A 19,986-nucleotide genomic window follows, 5' to 3' on the forward strand; every position below is an offset into this window, starting at 1 on the left:
TCTACTGACACTATAAAGAATAAAAACAAAAGTTACGGGTCGGGTCAAAAAAATAAATAATTTTGCTCCAGATGTCTGACACAGTGGCACAATATCTTTAACCTCCATAACTCTGCAAATTACAGATGGGTTATAAGAAAAAAAAGATAAGAACATTTTATATAAATATTCCCCTCAAATCTCTCTCTGTCTCAAACTGTTTGTCTACAGACGACAAGTAGATTCTTTTTTTTTTTTTTTTCCTTTGCTTTCCAATAATTGTCATATTATTTTCTCTATAAACAAGAAAAACATAAAGATTCTTGTTTTATTTCCCGAGAAAAAAATAAATCTCGATTTCAGCCTCTCTGTGTCACACCACCTCTTCACGGAGCTTGTTTATTTTTTTCAAGGTAAGAAACTGAATTTTGTTTTGTTATGTAATCAAAGCTTTTGGGGAAAAAAAATCTTGCTTTGCTTTTTGAGTTCATAGATAGATATGATTCTTTTTGGTTTCTGGGTCTTCAAAATTTTGATGAATCTTATAGAATCGGTTTCTACTTTTGTTGAGATTATCTCACTATATAGGTGAAAGGCTACTACTTATAGCAGAGCTATTTACTTACTTCTCCTTTTTTTCTTTTATCTATATATAGATCTCTTTTTTCCTCAAAACGTGTTTGGTGTTTAGTCCGAAATTGATGGTTCTTGAGATTGAAATGTAACTGCAAACAAAAAGAAAGAAAAATACTATTATCTTTGATTTGTGTTACTGGAAAAAGTAGAATCTTATGTGAGTGATCAAAGAGCTTTATAATAGACAAGGTCGACGGAAGAAGACACTTGTTTAATGTGAGTTTTATTTGCCTTTTTGTTATGTAGATTTGGACAAAAGATTTGAGCTTTGATGGAATCAAGAATGGAAGGAGATGTGTATTCTGGATTTGGTGGGGAGAGATACCAGATGGATGGTAAAGTGTTGCAGAATTTTCAGAAGAGCTTTGTTCAAGTTCAAGACATTCTTGATCAAAACCGGCTTTTGATCAACGAGATCAATCAGAACCACGAGTCTAAACAAGCTGATCACTTGGGTAGAAATGTTGGTTTGATAAGAGAGCTCAATAACAATATCAGAACTGTGGCTAGTCTTTATGGAGATCTCTCTCATTCTTTCGCCAGATCGGTTGATGCTTCATCCGAAGGGGAGTCTACAGGTACACTTAAATCTGATGGCAAGGCCAACAACAACAACCAGAAGAGGTTTAGATCCGGGTAACAACATAACCAACAACCAAAAAAAAATAAAAACCAATCTTGATTATGTAGATTCAAAAAGCTAATTTGATTGTGGATTAAGGAGTGACAATGTTTGTTGTTGTTGTTGTCCAACAACAATATGAACATTAATATTGTGTTTTTCTTAAGGGTCTTCTTCAACAGTTTTGCTTCCTGTAATCTCTGTTGAAATTGTTATCTACATAATGTTTATGTCTTTTGATTCTGAGATAATAAAAGAAGTTTTCTTCTTTTGTTAGATTTGACATATCTCTGAAATTCAAGTTCTGCCACCAACTGATGCATTTTTTGACATGTTAATAATAATTACATCTTTGGACTAATGAAATTCTCTAATCATCTTTATGCACTTCAAAAAGGGTTCTCACAAATGAATGTGTACTGTGCAGCGTGATTTCTTTGGTTATAGAATTGACATGTAAAAACCATTTCTTTTTGTTTGTAGAAACTTCAAAATTTAGCAATGTTCATATGAACCCTTATTAGCTCAATATAAAGTAAGATTGATACTCGAATCAAAATAAAGAAAAAGAAAGACATGAAATTGTACCAAAGTCTGATCTAGCAAAAGAAGATGATTATCCTCGTTGCCTTTGTGTTTGCTTGCATGATCCTTAAAGTCAAAAAGACAACAGAACAGAGACTTGTAGTTTTAACTTTAGTTTGGTACTTTTTATTATTCCTTATCTTTTTCTCCATTTTTACACAAGTTTCAAGTTGTTTTACAACACAAAGCTTCTCCCCCCCCCCCCCCCCCCTTTCTTTATTTGTTTTCATTGGCTTTTGGACAAAAGAATCCAGCCAAACTTTTTGGTTCACTTCACCTTTTTATAATCAATTTCTTGGCTCACATCCATTTTCCTATCAATTTTCTTTTTGGATATTTTATAAAAACTGTAAATGGTAGGGCCTCCATACTGTTCATATCATTCTTGCTATGATTCTCATGGTTGCGCAATCTTACAGATAATGAAAACAAATAATTTTTTATGCGTACAAGAGGAGAAAAACTTATAATTCTGAAGGCTTTCAAAGTTTCTTGAGACCCATGTCAATATGAAAGGAAATAAATTCTTATCTACATCAACAGAAAGATGTTGTAAAGACAGACAATGATGATGTATAATTATAATAATATGATGTTCTGTTCATCTCCACTTTGAAGCTTACTACTTCTTTTCACTCTGTCTCTGCATCACTTTCATCAACTGTCCTTCCCAGTCGGATACAATTTCTTCTCCATTCGTAACCTGACCGAAACAGAAGCCTCATCAGTAACATAGGCTTCTTTGTACTGGAAGCAGCATCAATAAAACATAACATATTCCAAGAAAAGCAAAGATTGTTATCTACCTCAAATATTAACCCTGTTGGTGGGATCACACTTAGAGCTTCAACACAGATACGAGCAGCATCTTCCTTGCTTATGCTTCCTTTAGCTGCAGCACCCTGTTTCATTCATAAAAATGTTGTTGAAACCAAGCAGTCAAGGGAACACATGTTTTTTCTTGTTTTCGATGAATTTACCTCGCTAAAGTTGAAGCCTTGATTCCCTCCAGGACTGTTCTCCAGCTTGCCTGTTCTTATGATTGTATAAGGGACATTCAAAGATATAACAGCCTTTTCATCTTGCTCCTCCAGTTTTTTCGCTTTGTTATTCATCATAGCTTGAATTCCACCGCTGTTTTTATAAACAGACAACTGCAGCTTCATTAAACCATGATCTCACAGACACAAGACCCTAATCATCATAATAAGAAACCCAGTATGACAAAGGCAAAGTCATGGAGATGTATGTATCCTTACCTGAGACAAGAGAATTGCATGTTTTACACCTCTTAAACTCTTGACATTAGATAAGAAACCTTCCTGAAGTAAAGAATGAAATGCTTAATGTTTTAGATAAATGTACAAGTCAGATCAACAAGAATGATGGAGGACTTGGTTAAAACATACAGTTGGGGATATGATTGCACCAACACCTTTAAAAGCTTTCCTTAAGAAACGCTCGTTGCTTGCATCCCCAGACGTCAACTTCACAGGTTTACAGTAATTGAAATGTTTATCAAAGTAAAAAAAGCAACAAGAGACAGAACTAGGGAGTAGTATATATGTATTCAGTGAACTAACCTCAACATAAGCTCCAAAAGCATCTAAAGCCTTTCTTTTGTCCTTGACAAGTGCTTTAACACGAGTCCCTTTCACAATCAGTTGCAGTATAATCATCTACATCAGCTAAGAATTAACAGTTCTCAGTTTCATCTCGCTGCATCCAATGTAAAATGGTTCTATGAAAGCATGAAACACACACCTGACCCAAATCGCTATCTCCATCCGTTACAAAAACAGCATCTTTTTCTCCATCAAGATCATCTTCTTCTTCCTCTGCTTCATGGATTCCAAATGGCATATAATAAGAGTAATGCTTTAAGTCCTGAGATTCCAAATTCAAACCCTTTTAGGCAATACCTTTAAATTCATCGTCGTCTCCACTTAAAGATCCATTCTTTGGTCGAAGTTCAGGCGCTCCATACCATTTCCTAAGCTTAGGACCGCCTTAAAACAAGAGAAAACACACACAACAGTATGGTACAAAGACTCAATTTTTTTTTTGGTTCAGACAAAAAGGCTTCACCTTTAAAACCAAAATTCAAATTCCCATGAAACTGAAGATACCTTCGATATAATCGAGAATCTGATCCACAAAACTGATTTTCTTCTTAGCCAAACAACGAACAAGAGAACGTTTTCCAGATGTTATCACAATTCCACATTTAGCTTCTGAGACCTGATTCGAAGAAGTAGAGAAGAGTAACGAAGGTCCTTGGCTGAGGAGAGATGAAGGTAGAGAAGTACCCGCCATGTCTGCTACTGCAAAGATAAGGTTTCCGTTTCGTCCTCACCTTTACACAGTTACACTACAGTCCTTACTGTAATGTTAATGTAACCCTCTAGAAGAAAACGAGGTTCTCTACACCGGGGGTCCTTTCTTATGATTATTGTGGCGCTTTATCTACGTGCCAGGTGTCCGAATTCCAGGCCTTTCATTTTTGCAACCTTATCTCAACGTTCTTCTGTTGATAAGATAAAAAGGTTGGGACTTTCTCTTCTTCGAGAAAATGTTTTGCTTCGCTAGTTTCTAATTTTTGTTCACTTTTTTTGTGATCTAATGTTTTCGTTTGATTAGATCTATATTCCTTATTCAATAATCTTTCTTGATTGTTTTGCTTCTCTACTTGAAGGAAGCAATGGCATATAAATTTTTATTTAAACTTCCTCGTAACAAAACGTTTTTGTGAATTGTCGCTAGTTTTCTTTTAGCATTGATCCATCTCTACTCAAATCCTCACACCAGATTTGATGGTATAAGAGGATCCAATGACAATGCTTATAGTGTAAAATGGAGTTTATAGTCTCTCTGAACTATCTATTACCAAGTTCTTGGGAGTTCGGAAGCACCTTACATCTTTGACATTTGTCCTACTCTTAACTCTACTGATGGTTGAAAAAATCTGTTTGGAATTTCTAAGCTTTTCTATGACTATTATTTTTTGATTGCGCGTTCATATTTCAGTTTAAGATTTACTAAAGTTGATGTGTTTTGATGTTAACTACTTAGTCCCACAACATTGTTTAATATATAATTCAGCATAACTAGTACAATGGTAACTTGGTGCTATTGCTTACCATCATGATGTGTTTGTGTTTAGTTTTGTCTTTTCCAAGTTTCCATTGTAGGAGAAGCATGTCTAGCTACTAATGCAAAAGGAGAAGTAAAGTCCAAAACGAGGGTTAAAGGACATTTGTTTAGCAACAAATGCTTGTAAATTGTACTGTATTTCTAGTTTTATCTGTGAAGGACCAAGATTGTTTTTCAAACCAAACTATCATGTGCTCCCTCTTTTTCAAATTATTAGTTACATATTCTAACATTTGTTTTGTAACTACCAATTTCCTTATTCTTGTTAATTGTCTCTGAACTTTTTTTTCTTATGGTGGACTTTAAAAATTGGAAGTGAAAATTAAAAATAAAGTAATAATTAAATCTGGACTAGCCAAAACGGAGAAACACCCACCTTACACATTCTTCTTGTAAATCTGGAAATTAGGCCTGACATTCGGTTTAGTTGTATTCGCTTTCAATTAGTTTGGATATAAGAATATAATAATCATTTGAATATTTTAGAAATTTCGGTTAGGTTCGGTTTGGTTTCTTTTGGTTCGGTTTTGGTTTGGTTAGTTGAAGAGATAACTATAACTAACATAAATTATAATGAAATTAACCAAATAAATCTAATATAACCAACCAAAAATAACTGAATATAATCAAAATTAACTAAAACAACATTACAAAAATATAAAAGGGGGAAAAATATTGATCCGATTTTACAAAATAGTATTTAATTTTATTAAATTCAAAATAATAACTTTTAAATATATTGATTATTTAAAGTATTTAATTGTTTTGAATGTAGAAATAATTAATATTTTAAGTTTATTTTATAGTTTTGCCTAATATTAAGTATATTATTTTGGGTATAATCTAGACTTTTGTATATTTCGGTTAACCATTTAATTGTCGGTTCGGTTTGGTTTCGGTTAGTTTAAACATAGGATTTTACTAACCATTCGGTTATTGGAGGAACTTCGGTTCGGTTTTGGTTTGATTTTTTTCGGTTCGGATCGGTCGGTTATTTAGTTACCGGTTATTTTGCCCAGCTCTACTGGAAATAACCAAAGGAGGGTGTATTGAATTTGGTATTTTAAAAGATTTTAGAGTATTCTTAAAATCATTTGTTATTCAATTGATGATTTTTAAAAATCTTTTAAAATCCTATGTTATTCAACTTAGATTTATGTAAAATCATTTAAAATAATATACAATCTCTTGTTATTCAATCAATGATTTATAAAACTTACTTGAAATCTCTTGTTATTTGTTATTCAAAATATTACAACTTTTTTAAAAACTTCTACTTTGAATGATTCTAAGAGATTTTGATTTGTTTTTTAGTTGAAAATACTCTGCCTCAAAATCATACCTTTTGAAGTAGAATTGTACAAGAATTTATAAAAAAAAACTGTATTTCCTGAAAAATCAAAATTGAAACATAAACAGTCTCACCTCATCACGTCTTCTTCCCCACTCCTCCGCTCCAATCCCACCACCGGCAAATTCGATTGCTTCCTCTCTCTTATTTTGCATTTTGCATTAGGTAACATACACGTAATAAGTTTGTCCCTTGTTCTCATTCTTTTTTGTTTTATTCTAATAACTGAAAGAAAAAAAAAACACAAACGTAATAAGTTTTTACTGCTTTTTGTCCCTCTGTTTTGTCATCTTCTTCTTCTTCTTGTGTTTTTTTTTTTATTTTTATTTTCTTCATCTTCTTCTCAGTAACTCCTTTTTTTTTTTGCTGATGTATGGTTGCTACTCTCTGTTTTTGTTAGACTTAATGAGCTCTTATTTATTGTTTTTGGTTAAACTCCTCTGCTCTTTTCTTTGCAAGTTACAACAAATCTTATCCACATTAAACTCTTGTCACCTCAAAGATAATACACAATACTGCACAACAAGCAACACACATGTAAACCAATCTCCTAAGCTTACTTCTCATCAATCTAATCCCTTGTTAATCCAGAAAAATAAAACCATGGAACATAAGATTGTTTTGGTAGGCTATGTTGTCCATGTGATGATCATGATGGGATGGTGGTGTTTCTTTGCTATTATCATCGCTAATGCTATTGTGATTGGACGGCGTATTACCGTAGATATTGTCGTTGAAGTTGTTGTGATGGTAATGATTGTGGTTGTTGTGTACGTAGTCGCTGAAGACAGATGTGAATTGCTCGTCATTAGACCTGTCAAAATGGTGGTTTCCGACGCTGGAGGCAGGTGGTGCAAGGTAAGCGATGAATTTGCTGATTGAACTACGGTAAGTCTCATGACAATTTTTTAGTTTTGTTATAAAGACAATTTTTTAGTTTTGTTATAAAGTACCCTAAAATCTCTCAAAATCTAATTATAAAATTTCACCAAATCACAAAGTATTTATATAAAAATATATAAAAACTCTAACAAATAATCAGAAATCTTTTAAAAACCAATCAAATCTTGCAAAAACCTAAAATATTCAAATCCCACCAAATCTCTTAAAATACAAGTTCAATACCTCCCTCAAAATTGTAAAATCAGCCGACGTGCATTGCTGGTCTAGATATATCATCCGACACGGCGTTCTTTGTACACCTGAACCAAAACGGAGCGTAGTTTACTCTGTTTTGGCATATCCAGCTATATTAAGCTATTTACTGACGTGTCAATACCGGACCAAGCTGCTTGACATATGTATCACGTACGGATTCCAAATCAGAAAATAAAGATTTTGAGTTAATAAAACGCTTTGGAGTCCGGGACATGTTAATTCGCTCTTATTAAGCACTTAAAGGAAAAAATAAAAAATAATAAAAAAAGCCTAAACTAAAGAGAGCCAACATAAAAGCAGCACCAAAAATTTCCCAAATTTATTTTTAACCTTTATATTTTTATTTTTGCTAATCCGAGAAGGAGAAGCTTCTTCCTCTGCGATCATCGAAGACAAATCCATTGTTAGACATGACTTCTTCTTCTCCGACGCTTCAAGGTTACTAAAAAAAAAAGTGTAATTCAATCGCTTTTTTTTTTTTTTTTCTTTCTGTGAATTGTCACACTCTCCGGCGACATAAAAACTTGGTTTCCGGTGGTGAGCATCCATCTTTTTATTTTCGTTTCTTTTTTACTTTCAAGCTTTGATTTCGTTGCTTTCTTTAATTCTGTTCTGTATTCGGAATTCGATGGAATTTACTGAAATTTTCAATTGGTTTTTATTGAGAATGCGAAAGTCTCTGTTTTTCAATTGTGGAAACTTGTGAAATTCTTTGGAATTTGAAGATGGGGTAGTGTAAATTGTTAGTCTTTTTGATTTTGTATACTTAGTGTTATCTTTTCTTCTTCAAAGGCCTAACCTTTGTTTGATGATAGATAGTTTTGGACTACACATTCTGGATTATATTTCTGATCTCTGTGATAGATTGGTTTCTTTACTTTTGGTCAAGTTATACATAGGACTCCAGCATCATTTGGTGGATTTACTTTGAAGAATGTATTTAGTATTTTTCAATTTATTTGCTTTCTCCAATTTGGTGATTTCAGATTGTGTGTTTGAAGTTGGATTTGCGATGGGAACTGCAGTTGGAACTGTTGAGGACTGCAGAGAGATGTTTGAAGGCAGTGCTCAGACAAGTGTCACACCATCTTCTCCAACAAATCAGATTGGAAATCCTGTTGCCTACAAGCTTGTTCGGGTACGGCTATCAATAGTGTACTTTTTCTAAGACGTCCAAGTTATAACAAGCGAAATGATAATTCTAGGAGGGTTTTGCTTTTCCTGGAATTGAAGAATATATCTACTATGACTAGGTATTAGCCTTTCAAAATCTTATGTTTGGTGGTTTATGCAAATGATTAGGTTTCAGGAGATGGAAGACTTGTTCCTGCAACCGATGAAGAAATTTTGGAGGTTAATGAAACGGATATGCTTATTGCATCAGATGCTTGTCAGACTGTAGGCTACCTTGCAACCGATGAAGAAAATTTGGAGGTCAATGAGACAAATATACATATTGCATCAGATGCTTGTCAGACTGTAGGCTACCTTCCAACCGATGAAGAAAATTTGGAGGTCAATGAGACAGATATGCATATTGCTTCAGATGCTTGTCAGACTGTAGGCTACCTTCCAACCGATGAAGAAAATTTGGAGGTCAATGAGACAGACATGCATATTGCATCAGATGCTTGTCAGACTGTAGGCTACCTTCCAGCTGAAGGGATACCTTCTCGGTTGTCCCATATTGAAAGTTCAGAAGGTTTGGCTCCCATAAATCTTTATATGTTGAACGTCTCTTGCTTAAAAGCCTAATTATGCTCGTGAAGGCATTGCATATACAAATGCACTACGCCTATAGTTATAGATAGTGGTTATCCTAGATGCAAATCAGGAGGAGAGCCAAAGTTAAGGGTTTCTTAATCAAACCATAAATCTGTATCAATCCATTTCACATTCATACCGATTTCTATTATCGACATATGCCCAAATATGCTTATCTCTCTGTGGTTTCTCCATCTGTTGTCCCATATTCTGTTATTGTTACAAATTGGTGACCTTATATCTTATTCTTTCAGCTATAAATTCAGGTTTATTGCAGTCTGATAATGTGCGACCATATACAGACCAGGTTAGTCCTATTTCACGAATGTTGAAAATAGAATTTGAATTTCTGACAAACTATCATTCCTACATGTAGATTTTTTTAAATGTTTTAATGTTAAAGTTTTCGTAAAAACTCTATCGCAGACCAGATGGCCTAACTCCTAAGATTTTATTCCTTCTTTGAGATTTTTGCAGTATTATGAGGAGATGTTGCAAAAGGTCGAACAAGAAGAGAGGCTAGGCAATGTACATGGATCTCAGGTGCCTTCTACTCCTCCAGATGCCAACATCCAGTTTTCTAATGAAGAAAAGTTTATTAAGGAGGATCAAGCCCACTATGAAGCTTTGCTGCAAGAACCCATTTCTTTTTCATCGAATGTTCAGAATGAATGCAATATGAATCAGTCTGATATGATTGAACCATACTCAAACGCAGCAGCTAGTCCCAAAGAAACTGCATTGTCTGAAGCTGCTCAAAAACCTGATTTTTCTAGAGTTAGAGGCGAGATCTGCTTGGATGATTTACCAATTAAAGCACTTCAAGAAACATTCAGGGCAACGTTTGGCCGTGAGACAACCGTTAAGGACAAGACATGGCTCAAAAGGAGGATTGCAATGGGACTTGTTAAATCTTGTGATGTACCAGCAACTAACCTGACAATAAAAGATAACAAGTTAATTGGAAAGCAAGAGAAGTCCAATGTTATAACTAATGTCGTTAGCAAGGATATGGGTGATGATGTAAGAGCTACTAAACCGAAAGATGCGCCATCGAGTACTGATCATGTGAATGCTACTGACCACTATTACGCTAGTGAGGATTATTCCAGTGAACAGAGGGATGCAAAGCGAGTGAGGAAGCCTACAAGAAGATACATTGAAGAACTATCGGAAACAGATGAAAAACAGCAAAATGACAAGCCAATGATTCCTTCAAAGGATCAGAGGTCATCCGAAAAACCTGAGGTCAGGTCTATCAGCGTCTCCTCAGGGAAGAGAGTTGCTGTCACCAGGACGGTATCCCTTGCTGGATCTGAAATGAAGGTTCCTTATGTTTCTCATGTCCGAAGAAGCCGTCCAAGAGAGAACATCATGGCTCTTATGGTATGTCCCTTTGTTGCATTACACAATCTCATGCTTTTCTTTGAACTTCCAATGATTTGGCCCTATCATATCTTGCTCTTTCCACGTGCCAAATTCTATTTTAAGAAGCATAGATGGAAAATATAATAAAATGAGTGATCTACTTCTGTACCATTATTTTGCTTTGTTGTTAAATCGGAATGTTATATTTTTTTCTGGTCAACAAGTCGGAATGTAATTAAGGATAATGCAACATTGTGTAGGATTATCATTCCAGTTGTTTGGAAGATAGAGCTAGTCCAGCAGAGAGTAACTTCAGTTTGACCCCATCTCAGTTAAACAATGAGGTTGTGAAGCGAGATTTGGTGGTAGAGTCTACTTCTCGACCAGTCCAAAGAGAAGTAAGACTTATCTTTTGTTTTGGTTCTATCCATCGAAATATCTTGTAAATTTCCTCATCCTCATTTCCTAGTTTGCAGATATTAGAGATGGCCTCGGATGATATTTCATTTACCCCCTACCTGATATTTAGATAAATTTGGCGTTCCAGATATGACACAGTTTCTCGTTGCATTCTTGGTTTGCAAATGCAGTTTGCTACAAGTGACAAGAACAACGAAGAGCATATTCTCAGTGTGGTTGATCAAGACATGGAGCCAGAGCACATAGACTCCTCTGGAAATAGCTCGGATGACATGGGCCTGCCAATCACGCAAGGTGGTGCACTTAGAAGGAAACACCATCGAGCTTGGACTCTGTCTGAGGTTACAAACCTAGTGGAGGGTGTATCAAAGTATGGAGCTGGAAAGTGGTCTGAGATCAAAAAGCATTCCTTTTCATCACATTCATATCGTACGTCTGTAGATCTCAAGGTAACCCAACTAATTATCCCTCTTTGCATGTCCTATCAATTTAAGCTTTGGATTAACCATCTTGTTGTTTTGTAGGACAAATGGCGAAATCTTCTGAAAGCAAGCTTTGCTCAGAGTCCTTCAAACAGCATGGTACCTCTCTCTATGTCTCTCTCTCTCTCTATCCCTTTAGCTTGTAACTGCAGTTTCCTTTGCCGAGAACCTGGATGTGCTTAGTTGTGAATATACTACTGTGTTTACAGGGAAGTCTCAAGAAACATGGGTCGATGCACATTCCTGTGCAGATTCTGTCACAGAAGGGAAGGGAAACAAGATCCGACTTCTTTGTAGTTGAGTTTTTTTTTCCTTTTTTTTTGTAAGATAGCAAAGTAAGGAGACGAGACGATAACAGTTTCTGTAGACTTGTAACTTTTGAAGCAAGCTTTGTGGGTTATATATATGAGGAAAGTACTATTAAGTAGTCTCTGAGTCTTCTTGAATTGGTATGAATGGTTTCTCTATAATATAAATAATATCCATGGAAGATTGGAAGTGAAGTCATGATGATCAAATGCCAACTCTGCGTTTGACTCGGACTTGATTGGGCCTTTTTGTATTCGATCCATTATTTCTTGGAGATGGTTCTCGACCCAGACTTGTATGTATCTTTCTCGCTTTCTCTAGAACCATCTTTCGATCGCCATCCACTCATCAAAATTCCTCCCTTTTCATTCAAAAGCTTCGATCTTTTATGTTGTTTGTCACTAAAATTGCCAACACATAGCTCTGTTCTGTTACTGCCGAGAATCATATGTAAAGGCTAAGTTGTATAACTTCGTATTTGTAATCTGCATGTCGTAGTTTGATCGGTAGCCAAAGAGGTGAGCTTTCGTTTGCTGGATATGTTACTTCTTTTAGACTTGGTTGATTAAAAGCTTTGTTCTTTCTATTGGAAGTTCTTTAGATGACGCATCTCGTGTTGCCCCACTTTAAAGTTTTTGTCTTTTTGAGTTAATAATGTTTAATTGGTGATTTTATGATTTTATTTTAAATTATCTGTCTGATTATTGTTGGTTTTTTCCAATAATGCTGAAACAAGTGAAGATACCTCAATCCTTACATATCTCTAGCCATTTGTAGCAGTAAATTCTGAAAAAAAAATGGGAATCGTCGAAAGGATTAAAGAGATTGAAGCCGAGATGGCTCGGACACAGAAGAATAAAGCTACAGGTTTCTCTTTACATAATAGAATGTGTAAAATAGAGATGAGATTCATCATTGATTTTTCTGCAAAGAAAGCAGAAGAAATGAAAATATTGTCACATATGATGGACAGAGTATCATCTTGGTCAGCTCAAGGCAAAGATTGCAAAGCTCAGAACACAGCTGTTAGAGCCACCAAAAGTAAGGCAACTTTTTATGAAGAATTTTTCAACCACTACTGTCTGTGCGTATAACGTTTGGATCCTGTTACTAGGCTTGTCTCGGATGTCTATAGCTATAGAGTGTACAAACTTCTGCTCGTTATAGCTGGAGCAGAGTTCAGATTCTATATTCAGTCTTCATTTCTGATTTTGGTTTGTAAAATATCTTCCAAATCTACTTAATAGGGTTCTAGTGGAGGTGGGGATGGTTTTGAAGTTACAAAGTATGGCCATGGACGTGTTGCACTTATAGGATTTCCAAGGTCTAATCTTAAACTCACATAGCCATGTTTATGTGTTTGTTTCAACTTTGGAGTCTCTCACTTAGGTAGCCAAATTTGGGTTTGTGGCTGTGATTTGCAGTGTTGGAAAGTCCACGCTTTTGACAATGTTAACGGGGACACATTCGGAAGCAGCCTCATATGAGTTTACAACGCTTACATGCATTCCTGGAGTCATTCACTATAATGACACCAAAATCCAGTTGCTTGATCTCCCTGGGATTATTGAAGGTGCTTCAGAAGGAAAAGGACGAGGGAGACAGGTTCAAATCCTTATCGGTTTTCCACCATATTAAGGAATGTTATGAAATAAACGTAAATTGAAACTGTTTGTTTCTCAGGTTATTGCTGTTGCAAAGTCTTCAGACCTTGTGTTGATGGTTCTCGATGCCTCAAAAGTAAGAGATATGGTTTGAATGAATATGCAAGTTATTTGATTGTTCTGTCTTTTTTTCGCTTTTGCCATTTTGTCTCACTATTTCTTCTTCCAAAATCGTTGTAGAGTGAAGGTCACAGGCAAATACTGACCAAGGAACTTGAAGCAGTGGGTCTGCGTCTAAACAAAAGACCTCCACAGGTAAAACTTATCTTTATCAGTGACCTCCCTTTCTATTTTCTTAGCAAAACTCTTAATTCTCTTTCCCTTCATCTTCTTATTCTTGATTTTATTTCATAACAACCCAAAATATGTACCAGCTTGATGTGCTACCATTTTTGGTGTTTTACTTTCACTGTTTTAATAGATATACTTTAAGAAGAAGAAGACCGGGGGAATTTCTTTCAACACCACAGCACCCTTAACGCGCATTGATGAGAAGCTCTGTTATCAAATTCTGCATGAATACAAGATTCACAATGCTGAGGTATTTATAAGTCCACCTTTAATCTTGTTTTCAAATCAGCCTCGGACAATAACTATTCCTAGCCTCTCTTGTCCGCAAGTTAGGAGTAGAACTATATAACTTAAACTCTTGTTGCTTTATTGAGAGATTTCTAATGAGTTAAGTAAGGAATATTGCAGGTTCTATTTCGTGAGGATGCTACTGTGGATGACTTTATTGATGTTATTGAAGGCAACCGCAAATACATCAAGTGTGTATATGTCTACAACAAAATAGATGTTGTTGGAATCGATGACGTTGATAGGCTAGCACGGCAGCCAAATTCTATTGTTATTAGCTGCAATCTAAAGGCAAGTTCTAGCAAGTAGAACTGTTCTATTAAATTGGCAAGAGTAGTGTCTAAAAGAAAAATCCGATACAGTGTAGTCCTAGGCTTCTAGCTTCATCATAATGGCCTGTATACTCTGAAACCTGTGTATATCTATACTCGAACACACTGGTCTAATGGTAATGATGGTGTTGCTTGAAACAGCTAAACTTAGACAGACTACTTGCAAGAATGTGGGACGAAATGGGACTTGTGAGAGTTTACTCAAAGCCTCAAAGCCAGCAACCAGATTTCGATGAACCCTTTGTCCTCTCAGCTGTAAGAATTATATCCTCGGCACTTGTCGTGTGGATTTTCAGGCTTATTTTGTATAGATAAGAATTTGATTACCTTGTGTTACTTCACAGGATAGAGGTGGTTGCACAGTTGAAGATTTTTGTAACCACGTCCACAGAACTCTGGTGAAGGATATGAAGTATGCACTGGTTTGGGGCACAAGCGCGAGGCACTACCCTCAACACTGCGGTCTTTCTCATCATCTTGAGGATGAAGATGTTGTTCAAATAGTCAAGAAAAAGGTACACAAGCCTAAACTTTATTCTGATCTTTGCCTCATGATGAGAATGCTGCGTCAAATGTTGATGCTTGTCGAGTTTTCAGGTGAGAGAAGAAGGCGGAAGAGGACGGTTCAAGTCACACTCAAACACGCCTGCTAGAATTGCAGACCGAGAGAAGAAAGCTCCACTTAAGCAATAAGGCAGTTTATCATCCTGAATGATTTAAATGATTTAAGTATAACAGAATTCATATGTATCTTGGAGAATATATGGAAAGTGTTGGTTGTTAGTCACCATTTCTTATGTAATCTATGTTACTAGTCTTAAATGCCTTTCATGTCTAAAGGTGAGCCTTGGTCTTGGTTTCATATTGACAAGAACTAAGAACAGATTGTTTCAGAAAAATTACAAGTAAACCATACATGATCCAAGTGGCCAAACAACGACATTCGTAGTCAAGAAACTAAATCCTTAGCATTCATAAGTAAAAAAGATAAACAGAACTTGCTTCTGTATCTATATTCCGTGTATGTTTCCTGGGACCAACAAGCTGTTGAACTGATTGAAGGCATGATTGATGTTTACTTGTTTAGCCTCTCTGGCTCTTTGCCCACATGTGTCTTCCTGTTACTTGAGCCGGTGGGTATAAATCAGTCCACTGGTTGCTCAATGGATCTGAACCAGCACTACGCCTTACATTTACATCTCCGTTGTAAGACATTGACTGTTTCTTCTCAAACGGTGTTTTAGAACAAGAGGACGACGACCCTGATCGTCTCTGCTTAGCTTTGATGGATTGTGTCAGGTTCATGTAGCTCGGCTTTCTGTAGTACCCTCCTTCTTCAAGGAAACTTCCCGAGAAGGGAACTGGGGATTGAGATGTCGACGAAGACTCAGAACTCGTGGCTGATGATGACATTGGAGGAGGTCTAGCTGAAACTCTGGTTGTTAGATTGTTCTTCCTGACCTGAACTGTGTCATGTTCAGATACACTGCTCTCGCTTTTCCTTGCATTCTCTGATGAGTTTGTTGTAGGCCCTTCCATCAACCGACCTTCCCATGGCCTGTCTGCAACCCATCGGTCAAGCCAATTCCAACCTGGACTGCTCTTGCATGATCCGTTATTCTTTTTAACACTCCCTTGTTTGTTCACCTTTGCGTTTGGACTTGGACACGTCCTCGGCTATCAAAATTTAAGAAACTCAATAAACACAAATGGCTCTGAGAGATTAAATTCTCAAAATGTGATCAACCTTTGAAACCATTACCTGGTGTGTCAAGGCATATACCATAGCTCTCTCCCTCTTGATTGCTCCTTCTTGTCTCATTTGTAGCTTCGTCCTCACTTCATTTATACTTCCCGGGCTATCACACCAACCCTTCTGAACAAGACAACATTGCACAAAGTATATACATTTATTTAGTCTCCTACGAGTCCCGTTTTATCTCAGAAATTTCATATCTGATAAAGCATTACCTCAGCTTGCTTTGCAGGATCATCTTTTCGTTGATCAGATGGCTTCTGCAACTCCTGTTCATCTGAAGGCCCCCTGTTGCAATGAGCTCGTACACGAGCTTGGACTCGAACAAGAGCTTGCATACACCTTAGTGTCACATCTGCTTGTTTCCGTACTTGCCTACCACGGAATATTGCCTGAATCCTCACCACAGCCTTCAAAGCTCTCAGCGCTTGTCTTGCCTGTAAAACGCATCAATAAAAAACATTGACCACAAAAGCTTAAGAGAAGAAAACAAAATAGCTGCTCAAATGAATTAACTTAGTTTAAGGATCCATTTAAGTGTTGATGGTTGATTAAAGTTTCTAACTTTGTAAAAAGAACTGCTAACTTAGTTTTAAGGATCCATTAAGTATTTATGGTTGATCCTTTAGTGCTCCTATGTTCCAGATACAAAGCATATCTCTCAATCAAAGTGCTAAAACCAATGAGAAGAGATCACTAAACCAAAGAGCTGGTAATAGTACCAAGAAAGCTCGGAAGGAAGCCTGAATCCGTGTGGCAGCCCATTCTCGTTTGACAAGAAAGAAATCTTTCGGTGGAGCTCTGATCACAGCAGCGACAGCCGCCGTGAAAGACTCGTCAGCAGAGAAAGACGGCGGATCTGAGCCCAGCGAAGGAGTCCCGTAGCTACCACCACGGCTTTTGAAACCCTTTGAGGAAGAAAGTAAGCTTTCTGATGAAGTCCTCCACAGTTTCCATTTCTTCTTACTGTTCTTATCCTGTAGGGAGTAACAAAAAGAATCAGTTACTGAGAGATGAAAACAGAGATCATCGAGTGAAAACAGAGATGAAAACAGAGAGCTTTGTTTTCGAGATTTACTTGATCATCATCAGTGATGGGTTTCTTGTTAGTAATCAGAGACTTAATCCAATTCCCAGAGCCACCCATTTGCTCAAATTTCGAAACTTTTCTTCTTCCAAATCAAAATATGTAATAAAGTTGAAGACTTTCACAGGTTTTGGAATCAGATCCGGCGGAGAAAGGTCGATTACAGAATATATCTGTTACAAAAATCTCGAGACAGAGAGAAAAGAAGAAGAAGAGAGAGAGAGAGAGAGAGAGAGAGAGAGAGAGAGAGAGAGAGAGAGAGAGAGAGAGAGAGAGAGAGAGAGAGGGAGAGAGAGAAAGTTTCTGGGATTTTTGGTGGCCTGAAGAGTGAAGGAGACAAAAAAAAAGTTTGCAATTGTTAAAAGAAGAGATTTGAATTTTGAAAAATTTTGGGCTAAGGAATGCAAAAAAAAAAAAAAAACGGTAACATTGATATCTCGCTTTCGTCGTCATAAATATAATACGACTCGTAACATTGGAAAAATAAATAATTTATAATTTATATGTCTCTCATGCCTCGCGTGATAATAATCTTCCTTTATTTGCGTTAGGTACATATACATAAACATATTTATGAAACGACCACTTCACTTCTTGTTTCTTAGTTTTTTCACTCCCTAACTCTTTCTAAGCAATAAAAACAAAAACAGAACAAACTGTAGCAGTGAGTATTATTGTCTTACAGACTCCATTATATCTATTGTGCTGCTACTCACAAAAGATACTAGTTTTTAGTACATGAGTGACATCTCTATTTCAGAGAATTCTGGATATCAATCACGAAACGGTACTTGACGTCCTTCTTCACAACTCTTTCAAGAGCTTCATTTATCTTTTGAATTGGAATCACCTCTATGTTTGGATAAATCTTATGAGCTGCGCAGAAATCTAACATTTCCTGAGTAATTTTGGTACCTCCTGTTAAACTTCCCGCGAGCATTCTCATACCTGTCCAAAACAACATCTTTTGGTTTCAGCATTCAAAAGAGTGTGTAACCAAAAAAAATGGAGATTATAAGACTTTTTTTATACGAAAACATACCAAGATTGAGATTGGCAGGACTGATTTTAATCTCACTTGGGAAACCAACCAGGACATAGGTTCCAGCAATCTTCAAGAGAGACATGTAAGGATCAAACGCGTGATCACCAGATGCTGTATCAATGATAAAGTCTAGAGATTTCTCTAGACCCTGCAAGTAAATAATCAAAGTTAAGTGTTTGGTTTCATTCCTAATGATCCACAAGAATTTTTTAAAAACTTCTCTTTCTACCTTCATCTGGTCATGGTCAGAGGAGATAACGAAATTGGTAGCTCCCAACAGATTCAAAGCTTCTTCCTTCTTGGAAATGCTGGTGCTAAAAACCGTCACATTAAGTCCAAAAGCCTTGCCAAACTTAACTGCCATGTGGCCAAGACCACCTAGCCCGATCACCCCAAGAGATTTACCAGGTTGATTCATATGGTGACGCATCATAGGCGCATAAACCGTGATTCCAGCACAGAGTAATGGTGCAGCTGATTCCAGGGGATAGTCTACAGGTATCTTGTAACAGTACCTATTGTATTCAATATATCAAACACAAGCAAACTAGTACTGAGAAATCATTTGCTCCCTAACTAAACTAACAAGGCATTCACAAGTTTCAGAAATATGAAATGGCAAGAAAAAAAAAAAAAAAGCTGATCTTAACCTCTCATGAACAACAATGTGACTGGAGTAGCCTCCTTTAGTAACAGAGCCGTCATGATCAATACCATTGAAAGTAAAAACTTGCCCTTTAGCACAACTAACTTCTTGTCCTTCGTTACAATACTCACACTCCCTGCAGGAGTTAACATAGGTTCCAACACCAACATGGTCTCCAACTTTGAACCCATGAACATTAGACCCAACCTTAGTCACTATCCCAGCAATCTCATGCCTTGCAAAAGAAAAAAGAAAAAAAACCAAAATGAATATCATCAATTCAACTAAGTAAGATGCAATAAATGATGTAAAGTTTGGATTTTTAAAACATACCCAGGAACCAAAGGGTACTTAGAGTCTCCATGTTTGTTCCTAGTCCATATAACATCAGCGTAACACACACCACAATGTGTGATTTTGAGTGAAACATCGTCATTAGCAACAGACCTGGATCATACACATTGTGTGTCAAAATCAAACAAAGAAAAAAATTGCTTGAAATGAGTTGGAAAAAAAGGATCATCACTAAATCAAGAATCTCACCTGCGAGTGATTGTGTGAGGAGAAAGAAGACCAGATGGATCTCTTGCAGCCCAACACATACACTCGTTTTCCCCACTCTCTGAAGAACTCATTGTGTAATTTCTCAATTCTTTCTATTGTTTTTTTACCTATAAAATCAAGAATCGTTTATAATCTTAAAATAAAGAAACAAAACTGCACAGACGAATTCAATAGCGTTGAGAGAGTATGCATACACCCAGGATCAGGAAAGAGGAGTGGCGTCTTCTTCTTTGCTGCCTTCCTATTTTATCAAAAGACAGACAGGTAAAGTAGTGATTCGTGTTGATCTGTAAATTATACATCTGGTGTCATATAGGCTGCTGGTTTTGATTATTGTCTCACTTACAAACAAAAAAGCCCATTATTATGCCCAACAAAATACCCATTCTTCTATGTCCACGCACTTGAATTTGATATTCCTATTTTAAAATCGATTAAAATTCTTGATTGTTTTTTTTCCATTTAAATCGATTAAAATCCAGCAAT

General features: G+C 36.4%; 6 protein-coding genes across 21 annotated transcripts; 3 read left to right on the top strand and 3 right to left on the bottom strand.

The window, feature by feature from the left end:
• Positions 1-252: 252 nt before the first annotated feature.
• LOC104701945 (protein ELF4-LIKE 2) lies at positions 253-1,513 on the top strand. The gene is made up of 2 exons (XM_010417714.3): positions 253-392; positions 862-1,513. The coding sequence occupies exon 2, from the start codon at positions 887-889 to the stop codon at positions 1,253-1,255; it is 369 nt and encodes a 122-aa protein (XP_010416016.1). The 5' UTR covers positions 253-392; positions 862-886; the 3' UTR covers positions 1,256-1,513.
• Positions 1,514-2,143: 630 nt separating this feature from the next.
• On the bottom strand, positions 2,144-4,298 carry LOC104701947 (uncharacterized). 6 transcript variants are annotated; one of them, XR_002032774.2, is made up of 9 exons: positions 3,952-4,256; positions 3,745-3,831; positions 3,587-3,660; positions 3,406-3,501; positions 3,232-3,309; positions 3,082-3,144; positions 2,803-2,956; positions 2,629-2,724; positions 2,144-2,525 (listed from the first exon to the last, which is right to left on the bottom strand). XR_002032774.2 is itself a non-coding variant. In XM_010417717.3 (9 exons), the coding sequence occupies exons 1-9, from the start codon at positions 4,136-4,138 to the stop codon at positions 2,445-2,447; spliced, it is 936 nt and encodes a 311-aa protein (XP_010416019.2). In that variant the 5' UTR covers positions 4,139-4,298; the 3' UTR covers positions 2,144-2,444. The 6 variants fall into 6 exon arrangements, 4 of the variants coding, with proteins under 4 accessions (XP_010416019.2, XP_010416018.2, XP_019083314.1 ...); XR_002032773.2 differs by having other exon boundaries at positions 3,587-3,663; positions 3,952-4,253; XM_010417717.3 differs by having other exon boundaries at positions 2,803-2,976; positions 3,952-4,298.
• A 3,132-nt stretch (positions 4,299-7,430) lies between these two features.
• Positions 7,431-11,945, top strand: LOC104701948 (uncharacterized). 6 transcript variants are annotated; one of them, XM_087456911.1, is made up of 9 exons: positions 7,431-8,021; positions 8,471-8,622; positions 8,787-9,186; positions 9,503-9,555; positions 9,726-10,634; positions 10,877-11,014; positions 11,207-11,485; positions 11,561-11,617; positions 11,728-11,945. In XM_087456911.1, exons 2-9 carry the CDS (start codon positions 8,497-8,499, stop codon positions 11,842-11,844), a joined length of 2,079 nt encoding a protein of 692 aa, XP_087313037.1. In that variant the 5' UTR covers positions 7,431-8,021; positions 8,471-8,496; the 3' UTR covers positions 11,845-11,945. The 6 variants fall into 6 exon arrangements, with proteins under 6 accessions (XP_087313037.1, XP_087313039.1, XP_087313035.1 ...); XM_087456913.1 differs by having other exon boundaries at positions 7,702-8,021; positions 9,515-9,555; XM_087456909.1 differs by having other exon boundaries at positions 7,707-7,922.
• Positions 11,946-11,951: 6 nt separating this feature from the next.
• Positions 11,952-15,241, top strand: LOC104701950 (developmentally-regulated G protein 2). Of its 5 annotated transcripts, none has more exons than XM_010417726.3 (12): positions 11,952-12,345; positions 12,608-12,694; positions 12,801-12,868; positions 13,075-13,151; positions 13,252-13,432; positions 13,511-13,567; positions 13,672-13,746; positions 13,913-14,032; positions 14,191-14,361; positions 14,544-14,657; positions 14,747-14,917; positions 15,000-15,241. In XM_010417726.3, exons 2-12 carry the CDS (start codon positions 12,625-12,627, stop codon positions 15,093-15,095), a joined length of 1,200 nt encoding a protein of 399 aa, XP_010416028.1. In that variant the 5' UTR covers positions 11,952-12,345; positions 12,608-12,624; the 3' UTR covers positions 15,096-15,241. The 5 variants fall into 5 exon arrangements, with proteins under 5 accessions (XP_010416028.1, XP_087313055.1, XP_087313054.1 ...); XM_087456929.1 differs by having other exon boundaries at positions 12,097-12,345; positions 12,605-12,694; XM_087456928.1 differs by having other exon boundaries at positions 12,105-12,345; positions 12,595-12,694.
• Positions 15,229-17,666, bottom strand: LOC104701949 (protein IQ-DOMAIN 8). Of its 2 annotated transcripts, none has more exons than XM_087456925.1 (5): positions 17,237-17,666; positions 16,881-17,135; positions 16,374-16,595; positions 16,159-16,278; positions 15,229-16,097 (listed from the first exon to the last, which is right to left on the bottom strand). In XM_087456925.1, exons 1-5 carry the CDS (start codon positions 17,303-17,305, stop codon positions 16,083-16,085), a joined length of 681 nt encoding a protein of 226 aa, XP_087313051.1. In that variant the 5' UTR covers positions 17,306-17,666; the 3' UTR covers positions 15,229-16,082. The 2 variants fall into 2 exon arrangements, with proteins under 2 accessions (XP_087313051.1, XP_087313050.1); XM_087456924.1 differs by having other exon boundaries at positions 15,229-16,079; positions 16,165-16,278; positions 17,237-17,581.
• A 101-nt stretch (positions 17,667-17,767) lies between these two features.
• Positions 17,768-19,817, bottom strand: LOC104701952 (putative cinnamyl alcohol dehydrogenase 1). Its single transcript, XM_010417729.3, has 7 exons — positions 19,695-19,817; positions 19,480-19,607; positions 19,270-19,383; positions 18,941-19,171; positions 18,520-18,805; positions 18,288-18,438; positions 17,768-18,193 (listed from the first exon to the last, which is right to left on the bottom strand). Exons 2-7 carry the CDS (start codon positions 19,569-19,571, stop codon positions 17,997-17,999), a joined length of 1,071 nt encoding a protein of 356 aa, XP_010416031.1. The 5' UTR covers positions 19,572-19,607; positions 19,695-19,817; the 3' UTR covers positions 17,768-17,996.
• Between the last annotated feature and the right edge of the window lie 169 nt (positions 19,818-19,986).

The sequence above is a fragment of the Camelina sativa genome, chromosome 7 (assembly GCF_030686135.1).
Source record: "Camelina sativa cultivar CO46 ecotype springtype chromosome 7, ASM3068613v1".
Taxonomy (NCBI): Eukaryota; Viridiplantae; Streptophyta; class Magnoliopsida; order Brassicales; family Brassicaceae; genus Camelina; species Camelina sativa.